Below are 25,204 nucleotides of genomic sequence, written 5' to 3' on the forward strand. Positions count from 1 at the left end.
CTAAAATGAAAACATGTGAAACCACAGCGGGGGTTTTTGAAGTTTTCCCTATTTTTTAAGCGTGCAAAATTTTAAATTGCCAAATTAATCGCATCCGGATAACGACTACCGCGAGTCACCGTAAACTCGACACGCGCAGAGGTCTCTATTCTGACATGTGGGCCCCGCGTGAATGCCGGGACACGTGTCGTCGTCACAACCGTCGAGGCGTACTATGTCCATCCAACCACCCTAATCACGCGACTCTGCGCCTCCTTTTTTCCCCCACCCTCTTCCTTTCCGTTTCCACACTCTAGGGTTAGGGTTTCGCCCCATACTTCTTCTTCTTCTTCTTCGTCTTCTTCCTCCTCCTCCTTCGAGTTCTAGGGTTACCGTTTCGGCGCGATAATGGCGACGCCTCAGCAGCAGAGCATCGGCGGCGGCGGCGGAGCAACGGCGGCGGCGGCGGCGGCGGCGGCGGCGGCGCCGAAGAGGAAGCCAGTGTTCACGAAGGTGGATCAGCTGAAGCCGGGGACCGGAGGGCACACGCTCACGGTGAAGGTACTCAGCTCCAAGACCGTGCTCCAAAAGGGGCGCCCCTCCGTCGCCGCCGCGGGGCAGATCCGCCCCACCAAGATCGCCGAGTGCCTCGTCGGCGACGAGACCGGCACCATCATCTTCACCGCACGCAACGATCAGGGTTCGATTTCTCCAATATCTCCTCCTCCTCTCCTCTCTCGATTACTTTGTTGTTTCTCGTGAAACCCTAATTGATGATCCATGTTCGTCGTGGAATAGATGACATTTTATTGATCGAAGTGGCGACTATCGATTTTAGCCCTAATCGGTTATTTGATTTTGTTTGCTTTCGACTATTGAACCCGGATTGGGTTTGAATCTCTGAATACCGCTTCAACCGAGATCTTTGTTCGGTGCTGTTTGAATCTATTCGATTGCAATGTGTATTTTGAGTCTAGATGATTCGGAATAGCATTTTAGATCCTAAAGATGTGATATTGGTAAGGTCATTAGAATGTGCTGTGAGACTTTTTAAAAATGTCGCTCTGCCCAATTGAATCTACTTTTGGAGACTTTTCTTAGGATGATTTTGTTTCTTTCACTTCCTCCTTTGTGTTCGGTTTCAGGGAAGCTTTTTTGGTGAACAAATAAAAATATAAAAAGGTTTGAACTTGTATTGATTCGGTATTTTTCTCTTTTCTTATCTGTATGTCGCTTAAACAAAATAAAGAAGATATTTTACTTGAGGCGCCTTTGGCCTTGCTTCTCCGTGCTCTGTAGGGAGTAGTAGTTCCCAAATCGAGGGTTCTCTGCTTCTTGCCACGCCTAGTCACAAGCTTCCGACCACATCATATTTTCTGATTTGGAGATAAACGCCGCGTGGCTTTTATTACATGACACTATTTACATGTTTGGAACGAAAGTCGAGTTCATAGATAAAAGATGATTCTTCTTAATGCAACAGTATAGTAGGCCATTTCAGCTTTTTCATGGAGCTGATGACTTTTTTGGCTGAATAGTTCTTGTGAAATCCTGCAACTGGATAATTATCCTTTGTTCTGCAGAATGCATGTAACGCAAGTGATTTTCCTTCTTTTTGAAACTACTCGATGGGTTTAGAGGATGTTTTACCATTTTGTTTTTCCCCCCTCCAAAAGTTAGGTTTGACATGTTTACCTATAGGTCCTATACTGTAGAATAAAGTATTTCTAGAATAATCATCATGCTGTTGTTAAGTGTTTTAGCTATTTTTTTTCTGGGAAAATTAGTGTATTTTGAGCTGTTGGTGTTTTTATGTGCTTATTGAGAGCTAAACCACCTACTAGAAGATCTGGTCAAATACCACAAGCAGTCTTAATTGTGAATATAACTCTTTAAGAGGCCCATAAAGGACATTGTTGTATTTATCTCATTAAATGTTGTTGTATTTATCTCATTAAATGCAATGAATTATGAATTCTGTAATGACAAATTTACCTTGTTCTCTAGGCTGTGGGGCTTTTTCTAACTTCTCTGTTTTGTACCCTGATTTGCGCACCTTCTATATTATGTCCTTCTATCTTCTCTGTATCTTTATTTGTCACTCGTTCTCTTTTTTTTCTCTTATTTTATCCTTCTCCCAATTTAAATCTTTATTTTGGCTTGAATTTGTTGATAGCTCAATAAATCATGCTTTGTGGAGTTTCCTCTTACTTTTTTCAAAATCTGTCAAATTACTATGGAATCCTGTTCCTTTTATTGTTCTCTGGAGCATATGGGGTAATCTAGCCTAGTCTATCTATGGGTAGTAAAACCTTCTATTCGTCTATGTTCCCTTTTGTCTTTTTACTTTCGTGTAACAGACAAGTGAAAATGGAAAATGATATTATATTCTACAAAAAATAAAAACCAGACTGGAAATTTGGGGGAAAATCTGGATACCAGAATGATGATTCTGTTGGCTAGATGTTGCCTGTAATCAATAATGACCTTGTCTAATTCATTGAGTAAGGTTATTCCACTACTGTCAGCCAGGTTGAGAGAACTTACTAGCAATACAAAAACTTGATCAGCTGAGACTGGAAAGCGCAACGTATGTTTGAGGATCCATTCCAAATTGCTCACTTTTAAGCTGTTTGTAATCATTCTACTGTCAATATTCAACCTTATTTTCTATTGAAGCCAAGTTTATCATTGAACAATATGTACATAATCCAACCTGGGGTATCCATCATCAGATTGTGAAGCATTGTCAAGTAATAGTGGACTTGGACAAGGGAATCTTGCAAGTGATATTTCTGTAATACAGGCGCACTAATGTGATATTAAATTCATTTCTGCTCCACTTTATTTTAAATTTAGGTCCATTTCTATTAACTTATTTGTTGCGATCAGTTGAAGTGGATATCTGGGTGATGATTTTTGTGAATATTCTTACAGATAAGAGATTTAATTTCCATAACTTTGTCCAGGTATACAATAAATATTAGAAAAGCAAGCAGTTGGCTATTACTCAAAGGGAAGTCTCAGTTAAGAATGAACTCTTGCATGATAACTTGCAAACAACTTTCAGGATTCTTCTAGGGACATTCACTTCTGAATGACTCCTTTAGGGTTAATGGAAAAAGGTCGAATCAGAACTATCACAACGAAACTTAATGACTAATAAATATAGTTGTTTCTGAGGCTTTGACGCATTTTTCCACATCCTCGTTTTCTGCTTTCTCTGGTTAATTTTATCTTCTTCCCTTTTTCTGAAGTGTTTAAACTTAAATTTCTGCATTAAAATAATTAGTTATATTATATTTTAAAGGTGATTGAATTGCTATTCCCATCATTTTTCTGCTAATGGACCATTAATGTATAATCTACACTATTTAGATTTGATTCTCTTTCTGCACTTCCTCCTTGTTGTTTGCTTTCTCTGGCTAATCTCATCTTCTTCCCTTTTTTGCCGAAGTATTGAAACTGAACTGAATTTTCTAGCTTAAAATAATTTGTTATATTTTAAATTAAATGTGAGCAAATTGCTATGCTATAATTTTCTGCTAATGAAGCATTAGGTATAACCTGTTCTATTGAGATCTGATCCTCTTTCTGCACTTAGGGACCTAGGATTTTAATACCGAAGGAAATTATAAATGCTTAGAAATAAGTAAATTGTATCGTTCAGCCAAGGCATAAAAATGTTTTTTCCCCCCAGTATTGACATATAATGGCAAAAAAACCTTTAGTTTGAATGTGTGCAACTGATTTATTTGTTTGTTGCTTTGTCTACATCTGAAGCACAACAATATGGAAAATGTTTGGTATTAGTACTGGCTATATGGAAGATTGATATTTCTCTTTTATATTCTTGGAGGTGCTTGTTGTCTTGATTTTTTAATAGAAATCTGTTGATGATGTACTCAATAGCTTCTTCTTTAGTGAAGAATAAAGTCTATTTTGTACCATTTAAAGATATGATTGTTCAATTGAATGCTACTTTGTTGTTTAAGGATTTTTAGGTGGTTCTCATTCGTCAGACTAGGTGATCGGTACATGTTCTGCCAACCCATGCTCTTGTTTGAAACTTTATCCAAGAAACACTTGCATATTCATCTCTTCCAGTAGCCCTTCCCAACCACACCTACCAACCCATGCAATGAAACCCTGCTGCATGTTAATTTGTGGCAAGTTTCTCTCCTTTTCTTGTTGGCTACTGGATGGTTCATATGCTGTGGACCTTTGGAACCTTTCTGTTCTCTCATTGCTGGTATCTCTTCCTTTTTTTCCTTTTGGGTAAACAAAGTAATGGAAGAAAGTTTCATGCTGAACCTTTAGGGTCTACCTGAAGGAAGCAAATCCTGGAGAATAGCTCGCCCACTATATAACGCTGTCAAGACTGTGCTCTTTGCTGCTTTGAATATTTGATTTTACAATGATATACCAAACAGTCCATGAAAATGTAGGTCCACTGGAATTCACCTGTGTTGAAGTTCCTAATCTCATGGCTAACCAATCAATTGGTGAAATCCCCCATAATTTGACACTTTGACTATTGGCATAATCTGCTTGGTTTACGTACGTTATGATTCACCGAATAGTTGCCTAGCTGTATCATCTGATTGGTTTAAATACCTTGTATGATTAACCTTGGCAATAAGAAGCAGGTTGATAATTGCTGTCGCATAGTATCGTCAGTTCAATGCCCACTTTCACAGGAAGGGACTAAAGTCGAAGCTGTGTCATAGTTGTCGCAGATATTCGGTCATAACATGCTAAAAAACTTATTAAATGGTTCTTTTTCTTGGTTCCCAAATTTGTGGTAGTTCTCTGCGATTTTTCTGTTTGAAACTACAGGCCTGTTTGGGTGATATAATAAGGTATTTAAAACCAAGGATATCTCTTGTTTACTCCTGGACCATTTGTTAGTTGGTAGTTGAGAGACGCAAGGTTTCTAGAAGAGAGGATGAAGTAATCCGCTATTCTTTGGATATCATAAATCACCTCGCAAGTCAATTGAACTATAAAGAAAACTCCTAATTATGATGACCTGCGTTGTCAGAAACTTTAGTCTTTTATGTTATAATCACAATAAAAATCTGTAACCAACAAAAGTTTATCCCTATATAACTTGTTGTTTCCATCGAAACAGGCCTTTAATATGCTAGGATCAACTGTTTTATATATTTGTTACTTTCGGCCTTAAATTTTATCAATTTGCCTTTTTTCCCAACCAAACCATACTTTTGCATAGGCAATATGTTTTCTTAATAATGATTTCTTCTTCTTTTTTTTTTTTTGGGTGGTGCAGTCGATTTGATGAAACCGGAAGCTACTGTCATCCTCCGTAACGCGAAGATCGATATGTTCAAGGGTTCCATGAGACTGGCCGTCGACAAGTGGGGCCGCATCGAGGTCACCGATCCCGCCACCTTCGTCGTCAAAGAGGACAACAACATCTCACTTGTTGAGTACGAGCTTGTGAATGTCGTGGAAGAATGAACAAACTAACCTTTTCTAAGGTAACTTTTGGTGTCCTGCGGCCTTTTTTGGGGGATGGTTTCTATTCTTGTAAAAACCTTGGTTTATATTTTATCTGAACTTGAAAGGTTCTTACAGAAACAGTATGAAGTTGTTGGAAAGTGTTTTTTCGCTGAAGCTAAGTGGTGGTCTTATTTTGTGAAGAGTTACCCCTCAGGAATTAGCATAAATGCCGAGCATGTGTTAGTTTCTATAGTAACTATTAAGTTGTTGAGCGCATGTTTATTTAATTTGATGGGCATTAATGTGTTGATCTTAAAAGTGGCAAGAAAAGCCGCGGTTTCTATACAATCTGACTATCTTCATTATCTGCTGCAGCAGTTCCTATTCCAAAAATTTCAACTTAAAGATATGACGAAACACGAAGAAACAATAAGAGCCTCTTGATCCTTCTTTTGTTCGTCTTTTTAGTTATGCACCTATATTTTCATATTGCAATGAGCAATATATTTCTCATTTTGTTAAACAAATTTTGTTTTCTATATTTCTGTCCAGTGATTTAGAGAGATGCCTCGTCGTCGAACCGTGTGAGAAATGATGTATCGTAGTCGGTGTTGTAAAGTATAAGATATGATGTATGGAGCGTCCGGTGCGGTGCGGTGCGGTGCGTGTGAGGTGACAGTTTCTCTTGGGATGTACATTCGGATTTTACGACTGTTTCCAGTTTAAGCTTTTTATTTACTATGTTTAGGCAATTGCTTACTCAAATTTCTAGTGCATATCAATTGATTAGTAAAACAGCATACTCGTGCAGCAGCTTATTCTTCTAACAATCTTGGTAACCCCTCTTTGAGGTCGGAAATTAGATTTTCTTTAAATCGGCTGAAACATTGGGTTTGAGCCTGAGGCTTCTTGAGTTGAAATAACTATAGGGAGGATTGTTTGCGCAAAAGATCTCGTCGTCTCTTTGTTTAGCGGTGAAATGCACCTGAGCCCTGAAAAAACTGCGACATGACGCATAAGAGCGCAACACATTTTGAGTTGATAATCCGTCTTTTGGTTAGTTCATAGAGAGACCTCCGTATTTGAAGTACGTCGAAATAAATTTTATAAATTTTTGATATTATTTACCTACAGATTGGAATGACTCAAAATTTGCTGTTGAAAATAAAAATCTCGGGAGTGACTCAAAATTTGCTGTTGAAAATAAAAATCTCGGGAGTGACGTTGTAACATTAAAATTTTAGATAAGAGATATTAATTCTGTTATATATAAAATTTTTTTATAAAAATTTTATTGATCTGAATATTTCTATACCACTAAACATACAAACGAAAAAATACAACTATTGTTAAAATTATTGATTTTAAATTCGTTTTCTCATTAGATAAATAATACTGACAAACTGTAAAATTTATTTTCAAGATACTTCAAATAAACGGAGCGGATCGTCGACTCGAAAGCTCCATAATCGAAAGTAAAGTGGAAACGCGTACTGGGACCTCGTTCTCCTAACAACAACACAACAGAACACTCTCTCTCTCTCTCTCTCTCTCTCTCTCTCTCTCTTCATAGATAGATAGAAAGTTGGAGAGAGAGAGAAAGATTTCAAGGAGCAAACTCATTCTCCTCTTGACTCACTAGGCTCTTCTTCACACACTCATCCATGGCGTTTGTAGTCCCATACCCTTCATCATCATCATCATTATTATTATTATTGTAATTATCATTACCACCTCCATTACCACCACCAACATACCTCTCCCCATTATTGACACCATAATAGTGGTAGTGGTACCTCGCGCCGTCGCTTGCGCCGTCGCCGTCGTACTTGCTCCTCCTCTCCCTGTTGTACTCCTCTGTGGCAAAAGTGGAGGGAGTAAACTCGGGGTAGTTATAGCGGTTAGCGGCGGCGGTCGACGGCAACGAGGACCCTGTATTGCTCGGACGTTGGGTTTGCCGCGTCATCGCGGTGGGTGTTAAATCTCTTGCATGGGTTTGGTGGGAGAGGGAGAGGGAGAGGAGGAGGAGGAGGAGGAGGATGAAGAGGAGAGGGGGTTGGTGCAAAGAGGAAGTAGCCATAATAAGAGAAATGTGCATGCTATGGTGAGCACTCCCCCATACACACTAACCCTATTTATATGTAGGGTAAAATGCACTTTTGGTCCTCCAACTTTTGAGTTTTATGATGTTTAGATCCTCAAATTTTAATTTATAATTTTTGGCCTAAAATTTTTTGAATTATTGTAATTAAGTCGTACAGTCCAATTCAGTTTGACTAGATACTATTCGATGTCAAGGGCTCTGGTTCTAGGTGGATTTTTCAAAAACTTGAATCTGACCCCGACAACCGAATTCGAAATCTGAACCCCAACTCAGATTGATGTCGAAGATTTATGTTCAAAACTGAACCCGATAAAAAACTTAGAACTAGAACAATCATTTCTCTTTATCCTATTTCAAAGCATATTATATTAAAATGTAAAATTTTAAAATCTAAATTCAAGTATAACATCAAACATTCATTTATATTATGTAATATAAATTTACTCAGGTTCGTGTTAAGTTTCGGCTCAGGTCGGTTACAAACAAAATCATATCTGAACTCGATTCCATCAGGTTTTCGTTTTTATATCCGTATATGAAACCATATCCGTTTAGCATCGAATAAATCTATTCAATTCAAATTCGAGTTCGGATAAAATTTCGGATATTCCTACCCATCGACATCCCTATTAGATTGCCTATGTTTCATCCATATTATAATAATGTTGCATCTAACACTGCCACATAAGTTTTATATTATTATTTAATCAACTAAATTAGATAGTTAGACTTAATTGCCGCGACTTCAAAAATATGAGTTAAAAATTATAGCAAATTAAAGTTTGAGAATCACAATGTCACATGACTCGAAAGTTTGGGGACCAAAAGGGCAATTTTGCCTATTTATGGACGATGATCTTAAGTGGATTATATGAGGGAGAGAGTTTTGTATAGTTTTTTTTAACTAAGAGAGTGTTTAATTTTGGTGTCATGGGAAAAACAGAAGGGTGGGTGTTGGGTGATGATGCGGCGATTGCGGCGATGCAAACGGGACGGATGCGGGGCGGGAGGGTTCCCCACTTACTGCTTTATTTTTTATCGGATCGGAGCAGATTCGCAACGAGTTAATTTTTTATTTTATTTTTGACCCTCATTTACTGCTCTATTTAAGACGGATCGGAATGAGAGTAGATTTTCGGTAGGCCCAGATGGATCAACGGTAGAAAGTGGTCTTTCGCCTCATGCTCCATTTCTTTAACAGATCAGGACGAATTCGGAACAGATTATATATTTTTCATATATTTTATTCCGACTTAGCATCCCATTCAGAACGGACTTGCCGAAATAATAAATGTAGTAAGAGATTATACCTTAATATAAGAATGTTATCCATTATTGTAAGTTAAAAAATTAGTTGGTTATTATTGTTATTTTTTTATTTTTTTTAAATAATTAATTTATATAATTTGATGTGTTGAAGGTTTTTTTTTTTTTTGTTTTTATGGTTAAGTTATAATGCAGTCGATGATGATGGCTCACGACCAATTTAAAAAATTTTGAAAATAAAGAAAAAGCTCTTAGTTGTTTTTTGGTTATTATTGCCAAATTAATATTTTGAATGAAGAAAAGTACAAGTAATTCACTCACCGTCCACTTCAATAATTTTTTATACACAAAATTCTATTGTAAAAATTAAAAAAAAAATATGGTACCAAGCGGGGCCTTAATATCTTTTTTTTTTTTTTATAAAAATATTACAATCGTGACTTATTAAGAATAGCGTAGTTTACCAAATAAATAATTTATCTTATTTAGAAAAAATAAATTAATTGAGTGGATAAAGTGCCTCTTTCTTTGACATTTGTACTTACTCGTCATCAATCAAATACTATAAATTATTTAAATAAGCAAAAAAAGATGCATTAAAAAGGAGATATTCTTTACCTATGTTGACAAATGGTGCTATGTTGTTCCCTCCCTCTGACAAAAACCTGCTCTAAGTTTAATCTATTATTATTATTATTATTATTATTTTGATAAATGCAGCGTGACATGCGGAGATTAGTTTGGTGTTGAAAAAGTTTCAGCTATTAACCTTGGGCAATGCTACATGCCCATGAGTTGAGCACCTATGTTCTAAGCATTTGTGCTTGTAACTCTGTAACCATCCCGATCACCTCTGGATCTATGCAGTATTATTAACGATGTATATATGACTCTTGGGGTATATTTGGTTCGCACTATGAAAGATTACTAGAAGTAAAAAGATATCCGAAAATCTTATTCCTATTCATCCTATTACTAAGAATGTGTCATATTATTTAGTCATGTTATTTAAGATTACGAAAAATATACAATCAATTAATTAATTAATTTAATTAATTTTAAATAATACTATAAAAAAAATTTCAACATCTTTTTAGAAAAAAGAGAGAGAGAATATAGGTTAGAAAGAGAGAGCATAATTAAAGAAATAGAAAAAGAAATAGAGTCGAGGTTAGAGAGAATGAGAGGGTTGAGATTTTAGAAAAAGATAGGGAGAAATAGCTTAATTTAGAAAGAGAAAAAGAGTTGAAGTTTAGAAAAAAAAAAGATAAGTTTAAAGAGAGATATGAGGTTAGAGTGTAAAAAAAAATAATAGTAACTATCCGGCGGATAGGAAGAAAGAAAAAGATTAGATATATTATGATTATCCCAATCCATTAATATGAAGATACCACACTCTCTCAAGAGAATGAGATTAGTAATTTGGGATGAATCTCATTCCCAAGTAAATCTAATATTACTAACTAGATTACTTAGTGCACTTAGCAAAACACCGTCATATTTTGTTATTCCTGTTAGATTACTAGAAATCTTAAAAAGATAATGCGAATCAAACGCACCCTTACGGTTAAAAAGGAGAAGGAAAAAAAAAAAAAAAAAGCTTCTGCATACAATTGCCTAATTAGCTTGGTAAGGTGGTCCTGCTTATTCACTGGTCGCACGAGTTTTGGTACGACAGGTCGTTCATATTATTCTGCACCATGGTGCCCAGAGAATAAAATGTTTTTCAATTGTTTGGGATAAAGGAAAAAGAAAACAATTCGGTACAAATTAATATACCATGTAAAAGAATAAAAAACTATGACGTACACTCTCCTACCACATAACATGTTCTTCACCTTTCTCTCTCACTCGTGTTTTTTTTTTCTTTTGCCTTTTTTAATCCCCTTATTNATATATATATATATATATATATGTTTTGTACTTAAAAAATATAAGAACAAAAAAGAAAAAAAAAATTACGGGTAACCCGCATACCCACCTGCCCACCCGCGGGCGGGTATGGGTAAAGATGTTGGCTACCAAAAAATTTACGGGTAAATTTTACCCATGCCCAAATAACCCACGGGTATAATGATCCGCCCGCGGGTTATCCAACCCATCCGTTTGCCAGGTCTAATTCTGATGGCTAAAAAATTACAAACGCATTGTGCATCTATGATATTTGTGTGCGCCTTATATTTTAGGTTTTCTATTAAAAGATTTTTGGCATAATTTTTTTTAATAATAAATATAGGCCTTCCAAACTTTTGTTTACGAAATAAGACCCACTTGTGCTAAATCGGTGGAAAGCGATAAACCGTTTGACCGGTGAATTATTTATTATATTATAGAAATAGTAAATGGTTCATCGTATTCACGTAAAGTATAAATTTACTAAGTCTGATTTTTAGCAGATGCATATAGTTTTTATCACATTCTAACAGCAGTGAACGATTTGCTGGGCAGTAATTTGTTCACCCCTTTTGTTTTATTTCTTACTGACATGACATGATTTAGACCTAATTTTGTGAATAATTTTTTCGAATGATTATTTTTACAATTATACTATTTTGTTAGTCTACTTATTAAAAAAAATACTTTCTACCGTCTAGATTTACTCACTTTGTTCGACCAGTTTTCTTATTTTAACTAAAATAGAATTTTCTTTTTTGAAATCATTGGATACAATGGTGTAAGATTTACATTCCTATATAGGGCGTATATATAAAATTTTAAAATAACCTTTTCTGTACACATAAAAAGTGGATGAAATTCTTACACTTCTTTATCCAAGAATTAACATTTCACACTTGTCATACAACTTTTTTTAAAAATATTAAAAAATTTAAGAGAGTTATTCAAACTCTTTAATTGAGGGATTTAAGATATGTACACATGTTTTTTAAGATGGACATGTAGAATTTCTCTACTTGGATTGCATGCAATGCAGTGTAGACACAGACATGGATATATTGTCTAGAGTAAGAACTTAAATTGAAGGTAAAAAAACCATATTACTTAACAATCACTAATTTTGAATTAGCTATCTAACGTTTTAAAATTTTAATTTCATTTTTTTTTTTTTTTGGGAGAATGATAGCGCTCCATTCCTTTTTTTTTTTAATAAATTTATCAAGAAAAAAATTGAAGTAATAAACTTTAAACTTGAGACCTCAATCATCATTTTCTTTGCCACTTACATTAGAACAATCGGTTTTAATTTTGCCATTAACATTTTACTTTATTTAATTTGAACTAATTAATGACTCTAACTTCAAAATTTGAATCTCTCATCTATCTTTATAAATTTAATTAGCTTATTTTATATAACTTACAAAACTATAAATTTATTAAAATAAACAAGTAAATTAAATTTTATACCGGAAGAGCCCTCGAATGACTTAAATCTAATAAATTATAAGAATAGATACTAAAATTAAAAGTTTACATGATTGGATAGTGGATTCAATATGATTTATACAGTTCACGTAAATTTTATGTATAGTTAATATAATTTTTGTACTTTTATTTTTACCGTTGAGAAAGTCAACAGAATAGTACTTCTTGCATCACAAATGATACATCATAATCCAAGCACTGAACGGCTCCGGTGAAAGACGTTTGACAAACTATTTCAGAAGGACTCCGACGAGAAAAAATTTATTGGCGAAAGATGCATGGATAGGACGGTCTCTTCATAGCATAGTTTATAAGTGGGCTCTTCAACTAAACTGAACTCATTGATTCATGAAAAAAAAAACCATGCCGAAGGGGAAGCATCCCTACACCTAAAGATTCGTCAAAGAGATAGAATTTTTGAGCATTAAATTCGACATTAAAGTTACCTACAAGGGTCGCCGCAAAGCAGAAGCAAAGGATCGAAGCAGTACTGGGTCGATCAGCAAAAGAACTGCACCACTCAATACATTTGAGTTTACTGTAACTCATGGCGCATTTACCACGAGCAGCTGACCCAACACAATAGTAGATATTTGATAAGTTTCAAGGCTAGCATATTCCCTGTGATTCGTGGAAAAAAGAAAATAAAAACAAGGTTAGAGACCACGATTATTTACAAGTTCTGCTGCAGCATGTTATCTCACTCAGATGCCATAGCAGGTTTTCAAAAGGAGATAGTTCAACCGAGATATGTTTTATGCAGTTTTACCTTTACGAAAAGTTCCATTAATTGGTTGGTTTATGCCGCCGCCGGTCCACGGAGTGGCCACTGTCGGCGCCGCGCGACCTGCTGCTGCAGAAATGAAACATGGCAAGAAAGCTTCAGAATTTGAGCTTTTCCTCACTTCACTGCAATACGCGTAATGTATAAGCACTTTGAGACCTAGCATGCATAGACTAATTCTTATTTGTGCCTATGTAATAGAATATAGCGCAAACATACTTAACCCAAAAGTCATTCGGCAAATTTTCTAAATATTTACAGTTAAATTACATGACATTTAGAAACCATTTTCAAACTAACACTGACTGTCAAATGCGGACACAACCCGAAGACGTTGCACTAATAACAGAAAGAAACATCATATCCAGCGAAAATAGAAACTTTAGGTAAACAATGTATAGGGTTTCTCACCTGCGCAAGTAGGTTAGGTATCCCGAAGCAGCGGCAAACTGCGCCCAACATAACGGACTCGGGTGTGTTTTCTCAGAACTTACCAACAAGTTGTTTTAAGCACAAGGCATATTGAAATTATATTAACAGAGAGAAAATAAGCTTTAGAATATACGGATTAACTTTGTAAATAACCTTGTATAGTTTCGAAAGATAAAGATACATAAAAAAGGCCTGAATCAGAAGGCTGACACGAATTTACATCCTATGCACCTATACTTGGTTGGAACACCATTTCTGCTACTTTTCAGAGTTTGACTACCAACAAAAAGTCCGCAATTAACGCACGGCGTCTCCAGAGTTCTTCTGATGGGTCTAACATATTTCGGTGCCAACAAACTGCTTCATTTAAAATTGCGGAACCGACTTTTCGATGTATAAATTAACACTCAACTGGATATCAGCCTATTGACAATGCAGAAGAGGGCAAAGAAGAGTATACGCTAGATTAGAAATCTCCCAACTAATCATCACTGTATTCGGAAGAATACGACGAAGGCGCTTCATCCTCGTCGGCGTTCTCCTCCCCATCCCCAACCTCATCCCCATCATCTCCAATCTCCTCATCCTCGTCCATATCGACATCCATACCATCATTCCTCCCGCGGTCAATGTCATCATCCTCGCCATCGTCATCCCCCTCATCCGCTTCGCCATCGTCCTCCTCTTCGCTTTCATCGTCCATCATTCCCATCGGTTTGGCCCTATCGTAACCTCTACCATAATCTACTACCTGGTCATCATACTCATCACCCGAAGCTTGGCCATTTTCCTCCTCAGATTGGGAGCAAACGCTGTTCTCATCATCGTCGTCGACATCAACATCAACATCAACATCAACATCATCTGCAAATGGCCTTCTAGCCTCTAAGCCCCACTCCTCTCCACCGGAGCTTCTAGGAGACTCCACAACAATATCCTGCTTAATAGTGCTAACATCATTGAAACTGCCCAACAAATTCCCCCTTTGGATTGTTCCAGCCCTACTTTCCGACCTCTGCCGAGGTCGGGCGGTGCGGCGGCCCCGCCTGCGACCTCCCCTGCCGCGAGTGCGGCCCCTTCTTGTGTACTTGCGTGCGGCCTTCTCAAAAGCAGTACAAGTATCATCCCTCAACTCAGGCCTAGAAGAGCTGCTGGCCCCTCTCAACCCCCTCCCACCACGGCCGCGACTGCGTCCTCCTCCCCTACCACCACGAGTGCCTCGCCCCCGCCCCCTACGCCCAGTGCCAGGGTCAAGCCACTTTCCAGACATTTGATAATCATACAGGTTGGGAGATTCTAAAATCGGTTCAAACTCCGGAATGTTCTTGACGGTTGTGTACCTATATGGAAGCTTCTGCAAAATATAAGAACAGTCATATCTCCTGGTAAATTATTGGATGTAGGACATGAACAAAAATTTTATCAAAAAAAAAGTTTAGCATCTGATTAAAATATAAAAATGAACTGTCCATAAAACAAAGGCTAGTCCATCAACAGCGTCGAAATCAGATAACTGGACAACCGCATAAAACGAAAACACAAAAGCTCCCCTTCAAAATTGTCAGTTTCTAGTTTATACCCAAGGTGATAAAGGCACATGGCTCTCATGTAGTGCTTGATAAATAGTGCAAAGAGCAAGGAGAGAAGTGACAGGAAACAACTTAGTAAACAAATGTATGGGATACATCGCTCAAAGGAAAGCTCCATGTATTATACTAAATAAACTAGATGTACTTCTGTAGTAAAAAGTGTATTGGTTAGAAAAGGCTACATGGCTGCAAGAAGCAAATAAAAATCATTAGGCCAGAAGTGAATATGAAATCATTAGGCTAGAATAAGTGACAACTTATAAGTAGGAGATATTGCAATGAGAGGTCACATGCTTTTGAGTAGTGACAGAAGACAAATCCTAAACGAGAAAAAAAGTTCACGAAAATTAAGGTTGTAAATAGAAGATAAATCAGGATTGAAGGCTAAATTGCTTTCTGACTCAAGCAACTTGACATTCCTAATATTACAATCTGTAGACACCTCCAAAAAAATTGCTCTCTAAATAATCATAAGGCAAAAAAACAATTTTTCTACAAGGAATTACATTAGATGCCAATAGATAGCTTAATAATGAGCTATAACTTCAACAATAAATGCTTCCAACCGAATCAGAAGCTATTCATCAGAGCATTTTGAAAATGAATTTCCAAATTAATTATAACAAATAAAGAATAAACTTACGATGAATTCTCCCGCTTCTCTTTCTTTATTAGATTCCAATTTTTGATGCCCCGTGTAAGAAATTGATGAACCAAGATCCAACATCCTTAGTGCAACGGCAGCTGCAGTGTCAGGCACCCACGGAAGTACAGGGACTGATCCAGATAAAGTAACAGTGTCCACAGCAATATCTTGATTAGCTGAACTCAGCAGTTCAGTTGTTGTCTCAAAGTTTGAAGATAAATAATCCCGTTTGATTGCACTCTCTAACAGAGTAAGTATCTGCATAGCACAGAAAGTGCCTTAGTCGCGTATTTTATGTCTTTTTATATCTATTGAAGAGTTTTCAGATTCCTTATATTCTCTATCATAATACGCATAGGGCATGAAACCTGGAAGAGTTCCTCGGCAGATGACGACAAATGCAACTTCACACCCCATGATTTTCGATATCCCTCCGTCCAAAATGATTGAAGTGCTTCTGTTGGAATAGAGGCCTGCAAAAGAACAAAAACTGAAACCATCAACCACTGAAGAGAAGTAAATTTATAGTGAAAATAGGAAAGAGAAAAATGAAGATGGCCTATTTAGCTTCTGGGTACTAGTAGACCTCAATCACTGCCAACTGTGCCTTAAGGAGTCTGATTCCTATGGGAATAGAGGAGTCAGACACTTGAATTCTCCAATTAGGGTCCGTCTTCCGCTTTTCTTCACATAGTGACACGTGTTGCAAAAAATTAGCATCAGAACAATGAAAGGGCTTAAATGTCTTGTGACAGGAATAGCAATGCCTTTCTTCAGCTAAGAAAGTCAGGTAGCAGAAATCGCAAGCATGGAGCAACTCAGAACATCTCTTCTTTCCATCCTTCATGCCACATATTATAGAAGGATTGTAACACTCTTTCCACATCCAGTTTAGGAAGCTTTGATATCTTTTTAGAATAGCTCCCTTTTCAACATCATTCCGCCCTAGCTCAATTTTGAATGATCCAGAATAGTCTATGCTGTCAGAAGCTTGACCACAAATTGTGCTGCTTGGACTGTCAAGTCTGTTATTGCTCTCTGGACTAGAACTTGATTCAGAAAGTCCATTTTTTATAAAGCTTCCAGACGAGTTCGCACAATTGCTCCACTTTGCCCTCCTAATCGCTTCCTTGAAGGTTGGCTCAATTCTTTGCAACATAGAATGCAAATGTGATTCCCGGATCCCACGTGTATCAAGGGAGGCTAACAGAGCATCGAACACCTGCATGCATAGTAGAAATGATATTAATAGTTTTAGAAGATCTCAAGATGTTTCTAGAAACATGCGACTTTATGAGCAAAGTGTGGTAAGGCATGAAAAGAATTTGCAAATATTATCAAGATTTCCATCAGAAGTAGCTACCTTCTCTGAATCTATAAGCCTCCAGTGCCCATCTCTAGACTCGAAAAAGATTCTTCCTGAACCAGGATCATTAGGCGAAGCAGACGTAGAAAATTGCCAATAACGGTTACGCCTACGATCTTGTCCCAAGGGTAATGACCTGTAAACATAAAGCTGTTCGGCCTTGTGACCAATGTATGATTTTAACTGTGACCGTGATTTTTCAGCATATCCATACTGCTGAAAGGGTAAAATGTCTGGATTTACAACGAGTTCTTGCCCTAATCCATTCCTCTCAATAGACATATCGTTCACATTAATCTGACTCTGCTGATCGACAAAATCATCATTGTTAGCATGCTCTGGATTCCCATTATTGTCTTTGTCATCAGCATTGTGTACTGGAGTAGGATTATCATCTGCTGAATTTGTTTGGGTTGCGTCAGCCTTGCTACCATTGTAAGAATTATACTGTACTTTACCTGCAAACTCTTCCTTAAAACGTCTTTTATCGAGCTGTGCCTCGACCCACATTTGCTTCTTCAAAGCATTTGCTGCTTCCAGGCGTTCCTGCAAGTCTCCAGTTAGAAAACAGTTTTTTAAGATATAAAATAAAAAGAAGTAAACTAAACAATGAAGGAAAACCAAATAAAAGACTACCTCAAGAACGACACGTATTGAGTTTCCCTCAATGGCCACGCCTATCAGCGCAACAAGGGCATTAAGGCGCTCTTCAACACTGAGATCAGAATAGTCAGCTTCAGTTAGACCTTGAACCCACGGCTCACCATAGTTGCTCTCATCGATCTCGGTATCCTCCACATCGCCACTACCAACTTCATGGCAAGTAGAACTAATTTCAAGAGATTGTGAAGCACCTGAAGTATTTATCACCTTCGAGTTGTCTGAAGGAGGAATTGTAGAGCCCTTTTCTGATTTGCCAAAGCCAATGATAGGGGTTAGTGCAACCTCATCATGTGGTTCAATCTTCCTGTTACCAGTTGAAGCTGGTAATCTAGCATCTTTTGTTTCATTTGCGTTCTTATCCATTTTTTCTTCAAAATTCGCATCATCGGCATCAGGATCATCTGCATCATCACAATCGGAATCATCATCCCTCTCAGCATCATCTGCATCCTCTGCATCTTTCTCTCCTTCATCAGAATCAGAAAGCCCGTTTTGAAATTCTTTAATCTTTTCGCGTGCAGCTGACAGAATGGCCTCGGCATCAGCAGGATCTTTTCTATATGGAGAACGCACGCAATATGTTGAGGGAGCAGTTCTTTCAAAAAGTTTTGTATCCCGTGACAATGCCGCTGCAATAGATGCCTCCGGTGTCTTGCTTGTTGTAAGGTCCCTCAGTCCAGATTTCTGAAATGGAATAAAAAAAAAAAAATCAGCCAAATTAATCATACAGCTATGTGCCTCTTTTTGCTTGAATAAGTGCAGGGAGATACCTGAATTTTCTCAGCAACTTCTAATATTGTGAGACCTCTGCTTCCTTCAAGAGTTAGAACATAAAAAGCAGCAAACTTAACTGTTCCTGGCGTTAAGCGGTGCCGAGATCTACTTCGGCGAGCATAGCCCCTTTCATGCATTAAAGCAACAGCATTTTCAGCCGCAGAACCATTTCGTAAAGTGGAAATCACATCCTCACCATCATGACCCTGAATTTTGCATAAATTTTTCCATGAATTTGCAAATTAAAGAAGCAACCAAGTACCAACAATAACTGAAAATGTTGACCGGCCATTGCCAAGGCCAGTATCTAATGGTGAGACGTACTGACACAAGGGCAACAAAATTGTGAAATATCCTGTCAAGTCCCTACTCTAAGAAGTCATCATCATTCCTCTTCATGTAATCATGATGTGATAAGCAACCTAAAATTTGGTCTGTCTTAAGGTTGCCTCAAATTTGGCTCCACGATAAATTATTTAAAAAAAAAAAGGTGAAAGGAAATTACATGCAGCAGAAGTACTAAATAGTCATTAGTAAAGTTGCTTACGTATAATTGTAATGCCGTTAGCTAGAATTAGAATGTAAGAGCAAAAATGTTAACTTTTAAATGCCCACAATACTGATAAAAGAAATACCTCATTGTCATCGCGGTAATATACCCTCTCAACATTTCTTTTCTTTAGCTGAGGCCCAAATCCAGCTGACAAAGCAAACTGTCGCAATATTTCCGGCCACGTAAGAAAATTCAGGTGCCGCTGCCAGCTGCGGATATTAAAGCCCCAAGCATATGCCTATCAAAGGAAAATATAAAGAAACGAAACATATGAAAAAGAACATGGCAAAGATAATAAAGTATTAAATAAATGAATAAAAAGCAGCAGAAGGCGCAACTTACCCCTTCAACAATCTGTGGATGACCACCTCCTGGATTAGCTGCACTATTCTGATTAACCCCCATTGCAACAGCAGGAGTCCTTGCAACATCCTCGATGTCTTTAATGATAGATTTCAACATAGCAACATGGACTTCCCCCAACAGCCTTGAATCCTGTTAAAAAATAATTCTACATCAGTCTAAAATAACTTTTATAGTAACCGAAGCTGCTTATAGCCAAACAAGGGATCCTTAGAATTTATAGCATTTGGAACCAGACAAAATTCAAAGAGATCAGTGGGTGGATAAATAAAAATGTTGCCTCTTGCAACTATACTTTGATAGAGCCTCATTAAGGATACAGCAACAACAGTGCCTTAGAAACACCTAAGATTTCTTTCAAACCATAAACTAAAAACAAAGTCTTAAACAGCCCACACCTCTTAAATGCTAAAATACCACAATATATCAACTAATGAGCAAGCTTGAGCACTACTCTGGTCAACAAATGTATAAAGCAACCTAACAACTAAAGTAAAAGAAGCATGAAGGGCTCCAGCCAAGCTAGGGTCAACACCAATAGAAGAAAGTATGGATCGCATGTTTTCGTCTAAGAAATGACATGAGAAATGATATGGCTATTTTTTGGGTCATATTCAGCTCTACCAGGACATCCATTAATAGAAATAGAAAACTGGTCATTTGACATGCTCATACCAACAATCTCCAATTTCTGGTTCAAAATAGTAGTAGTCAGAAAGCACTAAGAACTATAAAACGCATGAGATCACAAGTTCAATATAAGTTTAAGAGAAATTTACATAATCATGAAGAGACTGTACAAACTCATCAAGGGTGAACGGCCAAAGCCCAAGCACATCAGCAAAGGTAATTAAGAACTTCCATACCTGAAAATCCAAACCCAGTAGCATTAGTACATGCGTTAGCATATTAATCTTGCATGCATTAGTCAATTGGACCTATTGACAAACACTAAAATATACTAATACAAGTTTTACCAGACATGTAAATTTTTAATATATGATAGAACAAAGCAAGCTTCTAATTTGAAGTAAATTTTCTAAAAGGATAATGCAAATCATCCATATGATGTCAAAAAGTGCATTGTATATGTAAAAAAGGCAGCAAGTGATAATCAACTAGAAAATAGGACATAGTGATATCAAATACCATCAGAAGGTTCCCAATGCTTTCTTCAGATTCAATCCAAGGCTGGATGGCAAAAGGTCGCTTCAACCGTACTGATTTGGGAGGAAATGCACTTAACATTTCTGAAGCATTAAAACAAAAGACCGATCACAGAACAGAAACCTTTCATATCAGTGAGTAACGCTTACATAAGTTGAACACTATATTTAGAACTATTTCGCACCAATTAGTGATTGATACTTGCATATATGTGCTGATTATTTATCCTTCAATAAAGTATACTTGCATATACTTGCATATATACTTGCATATATGTGTTGATTATTTCGCACCAATTAGTGATTGGTACTTGCACAAAAATGATCTGTTTATGGAATAAACAAGGAAAATGCCAATTATACCTCTAAATGTATCAAGTTGCTGCAAACTGTCACTATCAAGCGAAAACATCGAAGGCAACCCTTTACTTTGTGCAGCCAACTCCATTAATTCTAAGCGCTCATCTTCAATAAGTTCCATATATTCCCGAGCCATTCTGCGAGCGGTAGCCCTTTCACTAGCAGCTTTTTGCCTTGCCGCCTCCCTCTCCCTTCGTAATTCTTCTTTCTGCTTCATCTTCTCGACCTGAACATGGCTAATACAAATTAGTACATTAAAGAGAAACCAAAAGGATGATAACATTGTCAACTTACTCTACGGGATTCCTTGAGCAAGAACTTCTCCCTACGTTCAATTTCACGCCTTTGCTCCCGTTGGAACCTCTCCTCCTCTCGCTGCTTTTCACGCAACATCCTCTCTTCTTCTTTTCTTCTTTCACGATCATGTCTCTCCATCTCTTTCCGCATTTGTTCCTCTCTCTGTAGATATAGAACTTAAATCAATTAGGACATTACCCACATGAATAGAAGTCAACACTTAAAAAGCAAAGCAGCACCTTTCTTCTCATCATATCTTGTTTCTCAAGTTCTTTCCTAATCCGTTTCTCATGGGCTTCAACTTCCTTCGCAATTCTTGCCTCTTCACTCAGCTACAGATAGAACTTGTAAATGTCATAAAAGAATATAGAAGGAATTTGCAAAATTTAGTTAAAGAAAAAGGCATACTTTACGCTTCCTCTCAACTCGAGAAGTATCTTCTTCACGATAAACCCTCCTATCAGACACTAATGGACTCTCTAATCCAACAACTTGATGGAGACCAAGCTGAGTGTCAGCAGAGGCATTTCCAAAAGAGTTGCCGTGTTGACTGCTGTCATAGTCTGTTGAAACTGAAGAAAAAATTTCTGGCCTGCCAGATTGGGTCAAAATGCCACTACTTGACATATGACCTTGAAAAGTATAGCTAGGAGCAACCTGCTCAGCTCCATGCACATATTGGGACCCTGAATGAGAAGGAACTCTCGCATTCGGAGCTTCCACTGAAGAGTCATAGAAATGACTCCGAGGAACCCTTTCATAACTTTCCGATAGGACAGTTGGCTGCTCAGGAAGAAACTGGTATTCATGAAGAGCCCTTGAACCCATATGAGGATGGACTGCATGTGAACCTCCAACTGCCTTTCTCTTTGCACTTGATGAACTTGGCATAAAAGAGTGCTCCATACCAGGCAAGAGAGCTGATGACTACAAAAGAAATGGAAAAGAGAAGAAAGAAAAACATTCTCATAAATGAAGGAGAACTTATTACTTCTATGGTGAAAAAAGGGAAGGAACACAAGTTTGCTCATAAAGGAAGAATAGTAGGTCCTACAGTCAATCTAATGGTGCTAGGTATGACCAATGAAAGATAATAACACATTAAAGAAACAAAACATAGATATGAAACTCCAAAATATAAATAATTAATACATATAGTTGTTTCTTGTGGTGATAAGATACCTTTATTGTCTTTGGATCATGCCTCAAAAAAAACTTGCTATCATATGATCGCACAGGCTGCTTCTGTTGTGCTGGAACTGCATAATAAAACAAAATGAAACAGTTACAATATAAGTTTGAAGACAAATTGAAGTTTCTATGATATAAGAAACGTGAAAATAAATTAAAAAAAAGTAACAAATAGTCAGTATTAGGAATGTTATGCCCAAGAAATTTCAACTGTAGAGATATTTTAGCATAGAAATTTAGCATAGAAATTTATGGTCTTTTGATTTCATAGGATTTTATTCATCATGTAATTTTTTGGCATTTTGAAAGCGTGCGATGTTTATCTTTTCATGCATCTAACTATGAGTATTGTGGATCTGAGTTGTATCAATAATTGTCAACTGTTACCAGTGAAACTTACCTGCAAAATAATTTGCCATTCAGACAGAACTTGACATTCCACTTGCCGGTGAAAAGCTGATTATTAAGTAAATGAAAAGACATACTGTTCAGAGGTCTGACATTGAGTTGACATAGTGGGCGGGCTAGTAGCTAAGATATTAGTATGCTTGTTTGCACAATTGAATGTGAATCCAAATTGCGTATCAAGACTCAACACTATAAGTCACTAATGCTTAGCATTACAAGTGTTCACCCTACCAGTAACTCTAGAAGTCACTACTTGGGTAGTGAAAGTCATTGCCATCTTCAAAATGGCTTGCCAAAAAACCCCTCAAGCAAGCCAGTAAGATTTACTTGTGATTTTATCTTTCTATAGTATAGATGGGATGATCAGTTCACCAGTTGGATCTCTAAATGATTAAAATTTCTTGTCTTGATTGACCTCGTCTATATAGGAGGCAAAAATTAAAGTTGCAATTCAACTCTTTGTTATCTCATTGTGATTTACCATAGGTTATAATAGATGAAATCACACTCTAGAAAATTCAAACATATAAGCTCAGATTTGGGAGATCCACATTATAGCTAAGAACACAAGAGAAGTTGGCTCATAGAGGGATTCACAAACTTTACACAATTGAGCACAAACGTGCGATGCATTCCAAAAAATGATCATGCTGTCGATCATTGTATTACTCCATCAAGGACCATAAACAAGTAAGTTTACAAAAAAAAAAAAAAGAGCCAGCAGTTCATTCAATCTCAGAGGATACAGCGATAATAGTTAATACAACAACCTGGAAAAGCTTTTCTGCGAAAGGGACTTCTACAAGTGATAGGAAGCGCATTATTAGAATCCATCTACAGAACCGAAAAAGAATACCTAAGAGCTGAAGAACTTGAGGACGTGATTATATTGGAAAACAACACCCTTTCCTATAAATCACCCTAATCTAGGACTTTATTTGATCCATAGCAACACAGAACATGCACTATAAATAATCCCTACTACCAAAAACATGACTTTTCAAGAAAATTGGTAATTAGAAAGGACCAGTACCAATAATTCAATGAGCATTGTCTACCATTCATCATGCCATTCAAAATAACAGTTTACCTTATGCCCGCTGAAGTTAGAGAAAAGAACACCAAGAGTGCAAATCATAAGGAAACATGATTATTACACAGATATCAGCACATCGAAAACAAAATTGGTGCTTTTAGTTCTAATAAATAACAGATTCAATGCAAAGGGTAGTAATGCACAAGGAAGTTATTCTCTTACAGGTAAACATAATCTTACCTATAGGAGCCCCAAAAGCACCGGGAGGGAGTGGATCGAACTCCACGCCAAGAACAGGTCCATCTTCTCTTAAGGGCTCTCCGAGCTGTGCCTCAACGGAGGCAATCACCCGCATCTCGGCCATCGAGAGCTGCAATGGAGCGACAGGCGGCGGGGGAAGCATCATGGGCGCCTCATAATACCTTCTCCCGGGGGCCGAGACATCAGCTGCAGCGCTGATTCTCGGAACAGCCCTTGAGACGGCCCTCCTGGGCGGCTCCCCGACCCCACCGAGCCCTCCTGCAAAGGGGTTCGAGGTCGACCCCATCATCGCATCGCTCGCCGTGAGGGGTGACGCGGGAGGCAGCACCGGAGGCGGCGGCGGCGGCATCACCAGCGCCGCCGCCGCGGCGGGCGATTCCTCCCTCCGCTGCCGCTTCGTCGNAGCCGCCGGTGGCAGAACCACATCTGCAGCTGCCGATCCGAGAGCCCGATCTTCGCCGAGAGCTCCGCCCGCAGCGCCTCCGACGGGTAACTCTCCACTGATCCATCAAAAACCAAATCAATTCAACAACAACAACAACAACAACAACAAAAAAAAAAAAAAAAAAATTCCCAAACCGATCGCAACAAAAACAACAATCTCGCAAAGAAAAGGCGAAAACACAAACTTGCGTAGGTCTTCTCCAACACCTCCAACTGGTACGGGCTCTTCATCTTCCTCTTCGGCGGCTTCTCCCCTCCCTCGCCCGCCGCCGCCCCCGCCGCCGCCTTCTTCCCCGCCTCCGGCGGCGTCTTCCCGTCGTCGCCGTCCCCGCCCTCCATCTCCGGCCACTCCAAATCCCAAGAACCTAACCCTAATCCAACGCCGCCGCGCGATCCGATGCAGAGATCAAGAAGAAGCAAAAGACGCAGCGGGGGGAAACGAACACTTATTAGGGTTCCTTCATCGGTGGGTAGAGACTCGTATTAATAATTTATAGCACGCAACGACACGGGAAAGGCGAATTGGGCGATTTTTCGAGCGTGTAAATACCCCCCCAAAAAAAAAATAGAGGATTTGATGTGCGGTGAGATTTAAATGGGACTGGGGCGGAGAATAATCATATCATCATAAGAATAATAATAACGCGAATAACAATGTGAATAGCGAAGAACAAC

General features: G+C 37.9%; 2 protein-coding genes across 6 annotated transcripts; one reads left to right on the top strand and one right to left on the bottom strand.

Moving 5' to 3' along the window:
* On the top strand, positions 248-6,272 carry LOC109722336 (uncharacterized protein At4g28440-like). Of its 5 annotated transcripts, none has more exons than XR_002219455.1 (4): positions 248-679; positions 5,273-5,483; positions 5,821-5,899; positions 5,998-6,272. XR_002219455.1 is itself a non-coding variant. In XM_020250360.1 (3 exons), the coding sequence occupies exons 1-2, from the start codon at positions 388-390 to the stop codon at positions 5,461-5,463; spliced, it is 483 nt and encodes a 160-aa protein (XP_020105949.1). In that variant the 5' UTR covers positions 248-387; the 3' UTR covers positions 5,464-5,483; positions 5,998-6,242. The 5 variants fall into 5 exon arrangements, 3 of the variants coding, with proteins under 3 accessions (XP_020105949.1, XP_020105951.1, XP_020105950.1); XR_002219454.1 differs by having other exon boundaries at positions 5,824-5,899; XM_020250360.1 differs by lacking the exon at positions 5,821-5,899 and having other exon boundaries at positions 5,998-6,242.
* Positions 13,485-24,446, bottom strand: LOC109721889 (homeobox-DDT domain protein RLT2-like; the record flags this gene model as incomplete). Its single annotated transcript, XM_020249698.1, is given in 17 exon segments — positions 13,485-14,766; positions 15,645-15,905; positions 16,016-16,120; positions 16,234-16,869; positions 17,011-17,559; positions 17,650-18,360; positions 18,447-18,656; positions 19,086-19,241; positions 19,346-19,498; positions 20,146-20,232; positions 20,516-20,616; positions 20,896-21,118; positions 21,187-21,351; positions 21,429-21,521; positions 21,598-22,116; positions 22,372-22,448; positions 24,065-24,446. Coding segments are annotated over 17 exon segments (5,301 nt in total), but the record flags the coding sequence as incomplete, so codon positions are not given.

The sequence above is a fragment of the Ananas comosus genome, linkage group 16, assembly GCF_001540865.1.
Source record: "Ananas comosus cultivar F153 linkage group 16, ASM154086v1, whole genome shotgun sequence".
In the NCBI taxonomy this organism is placed as follows: Eukaryota; Viridiplantae; Streptophyta; class Magnoliopsida; order Poales; family Bromeliaceae; genus Ananas; species Ananas comosus.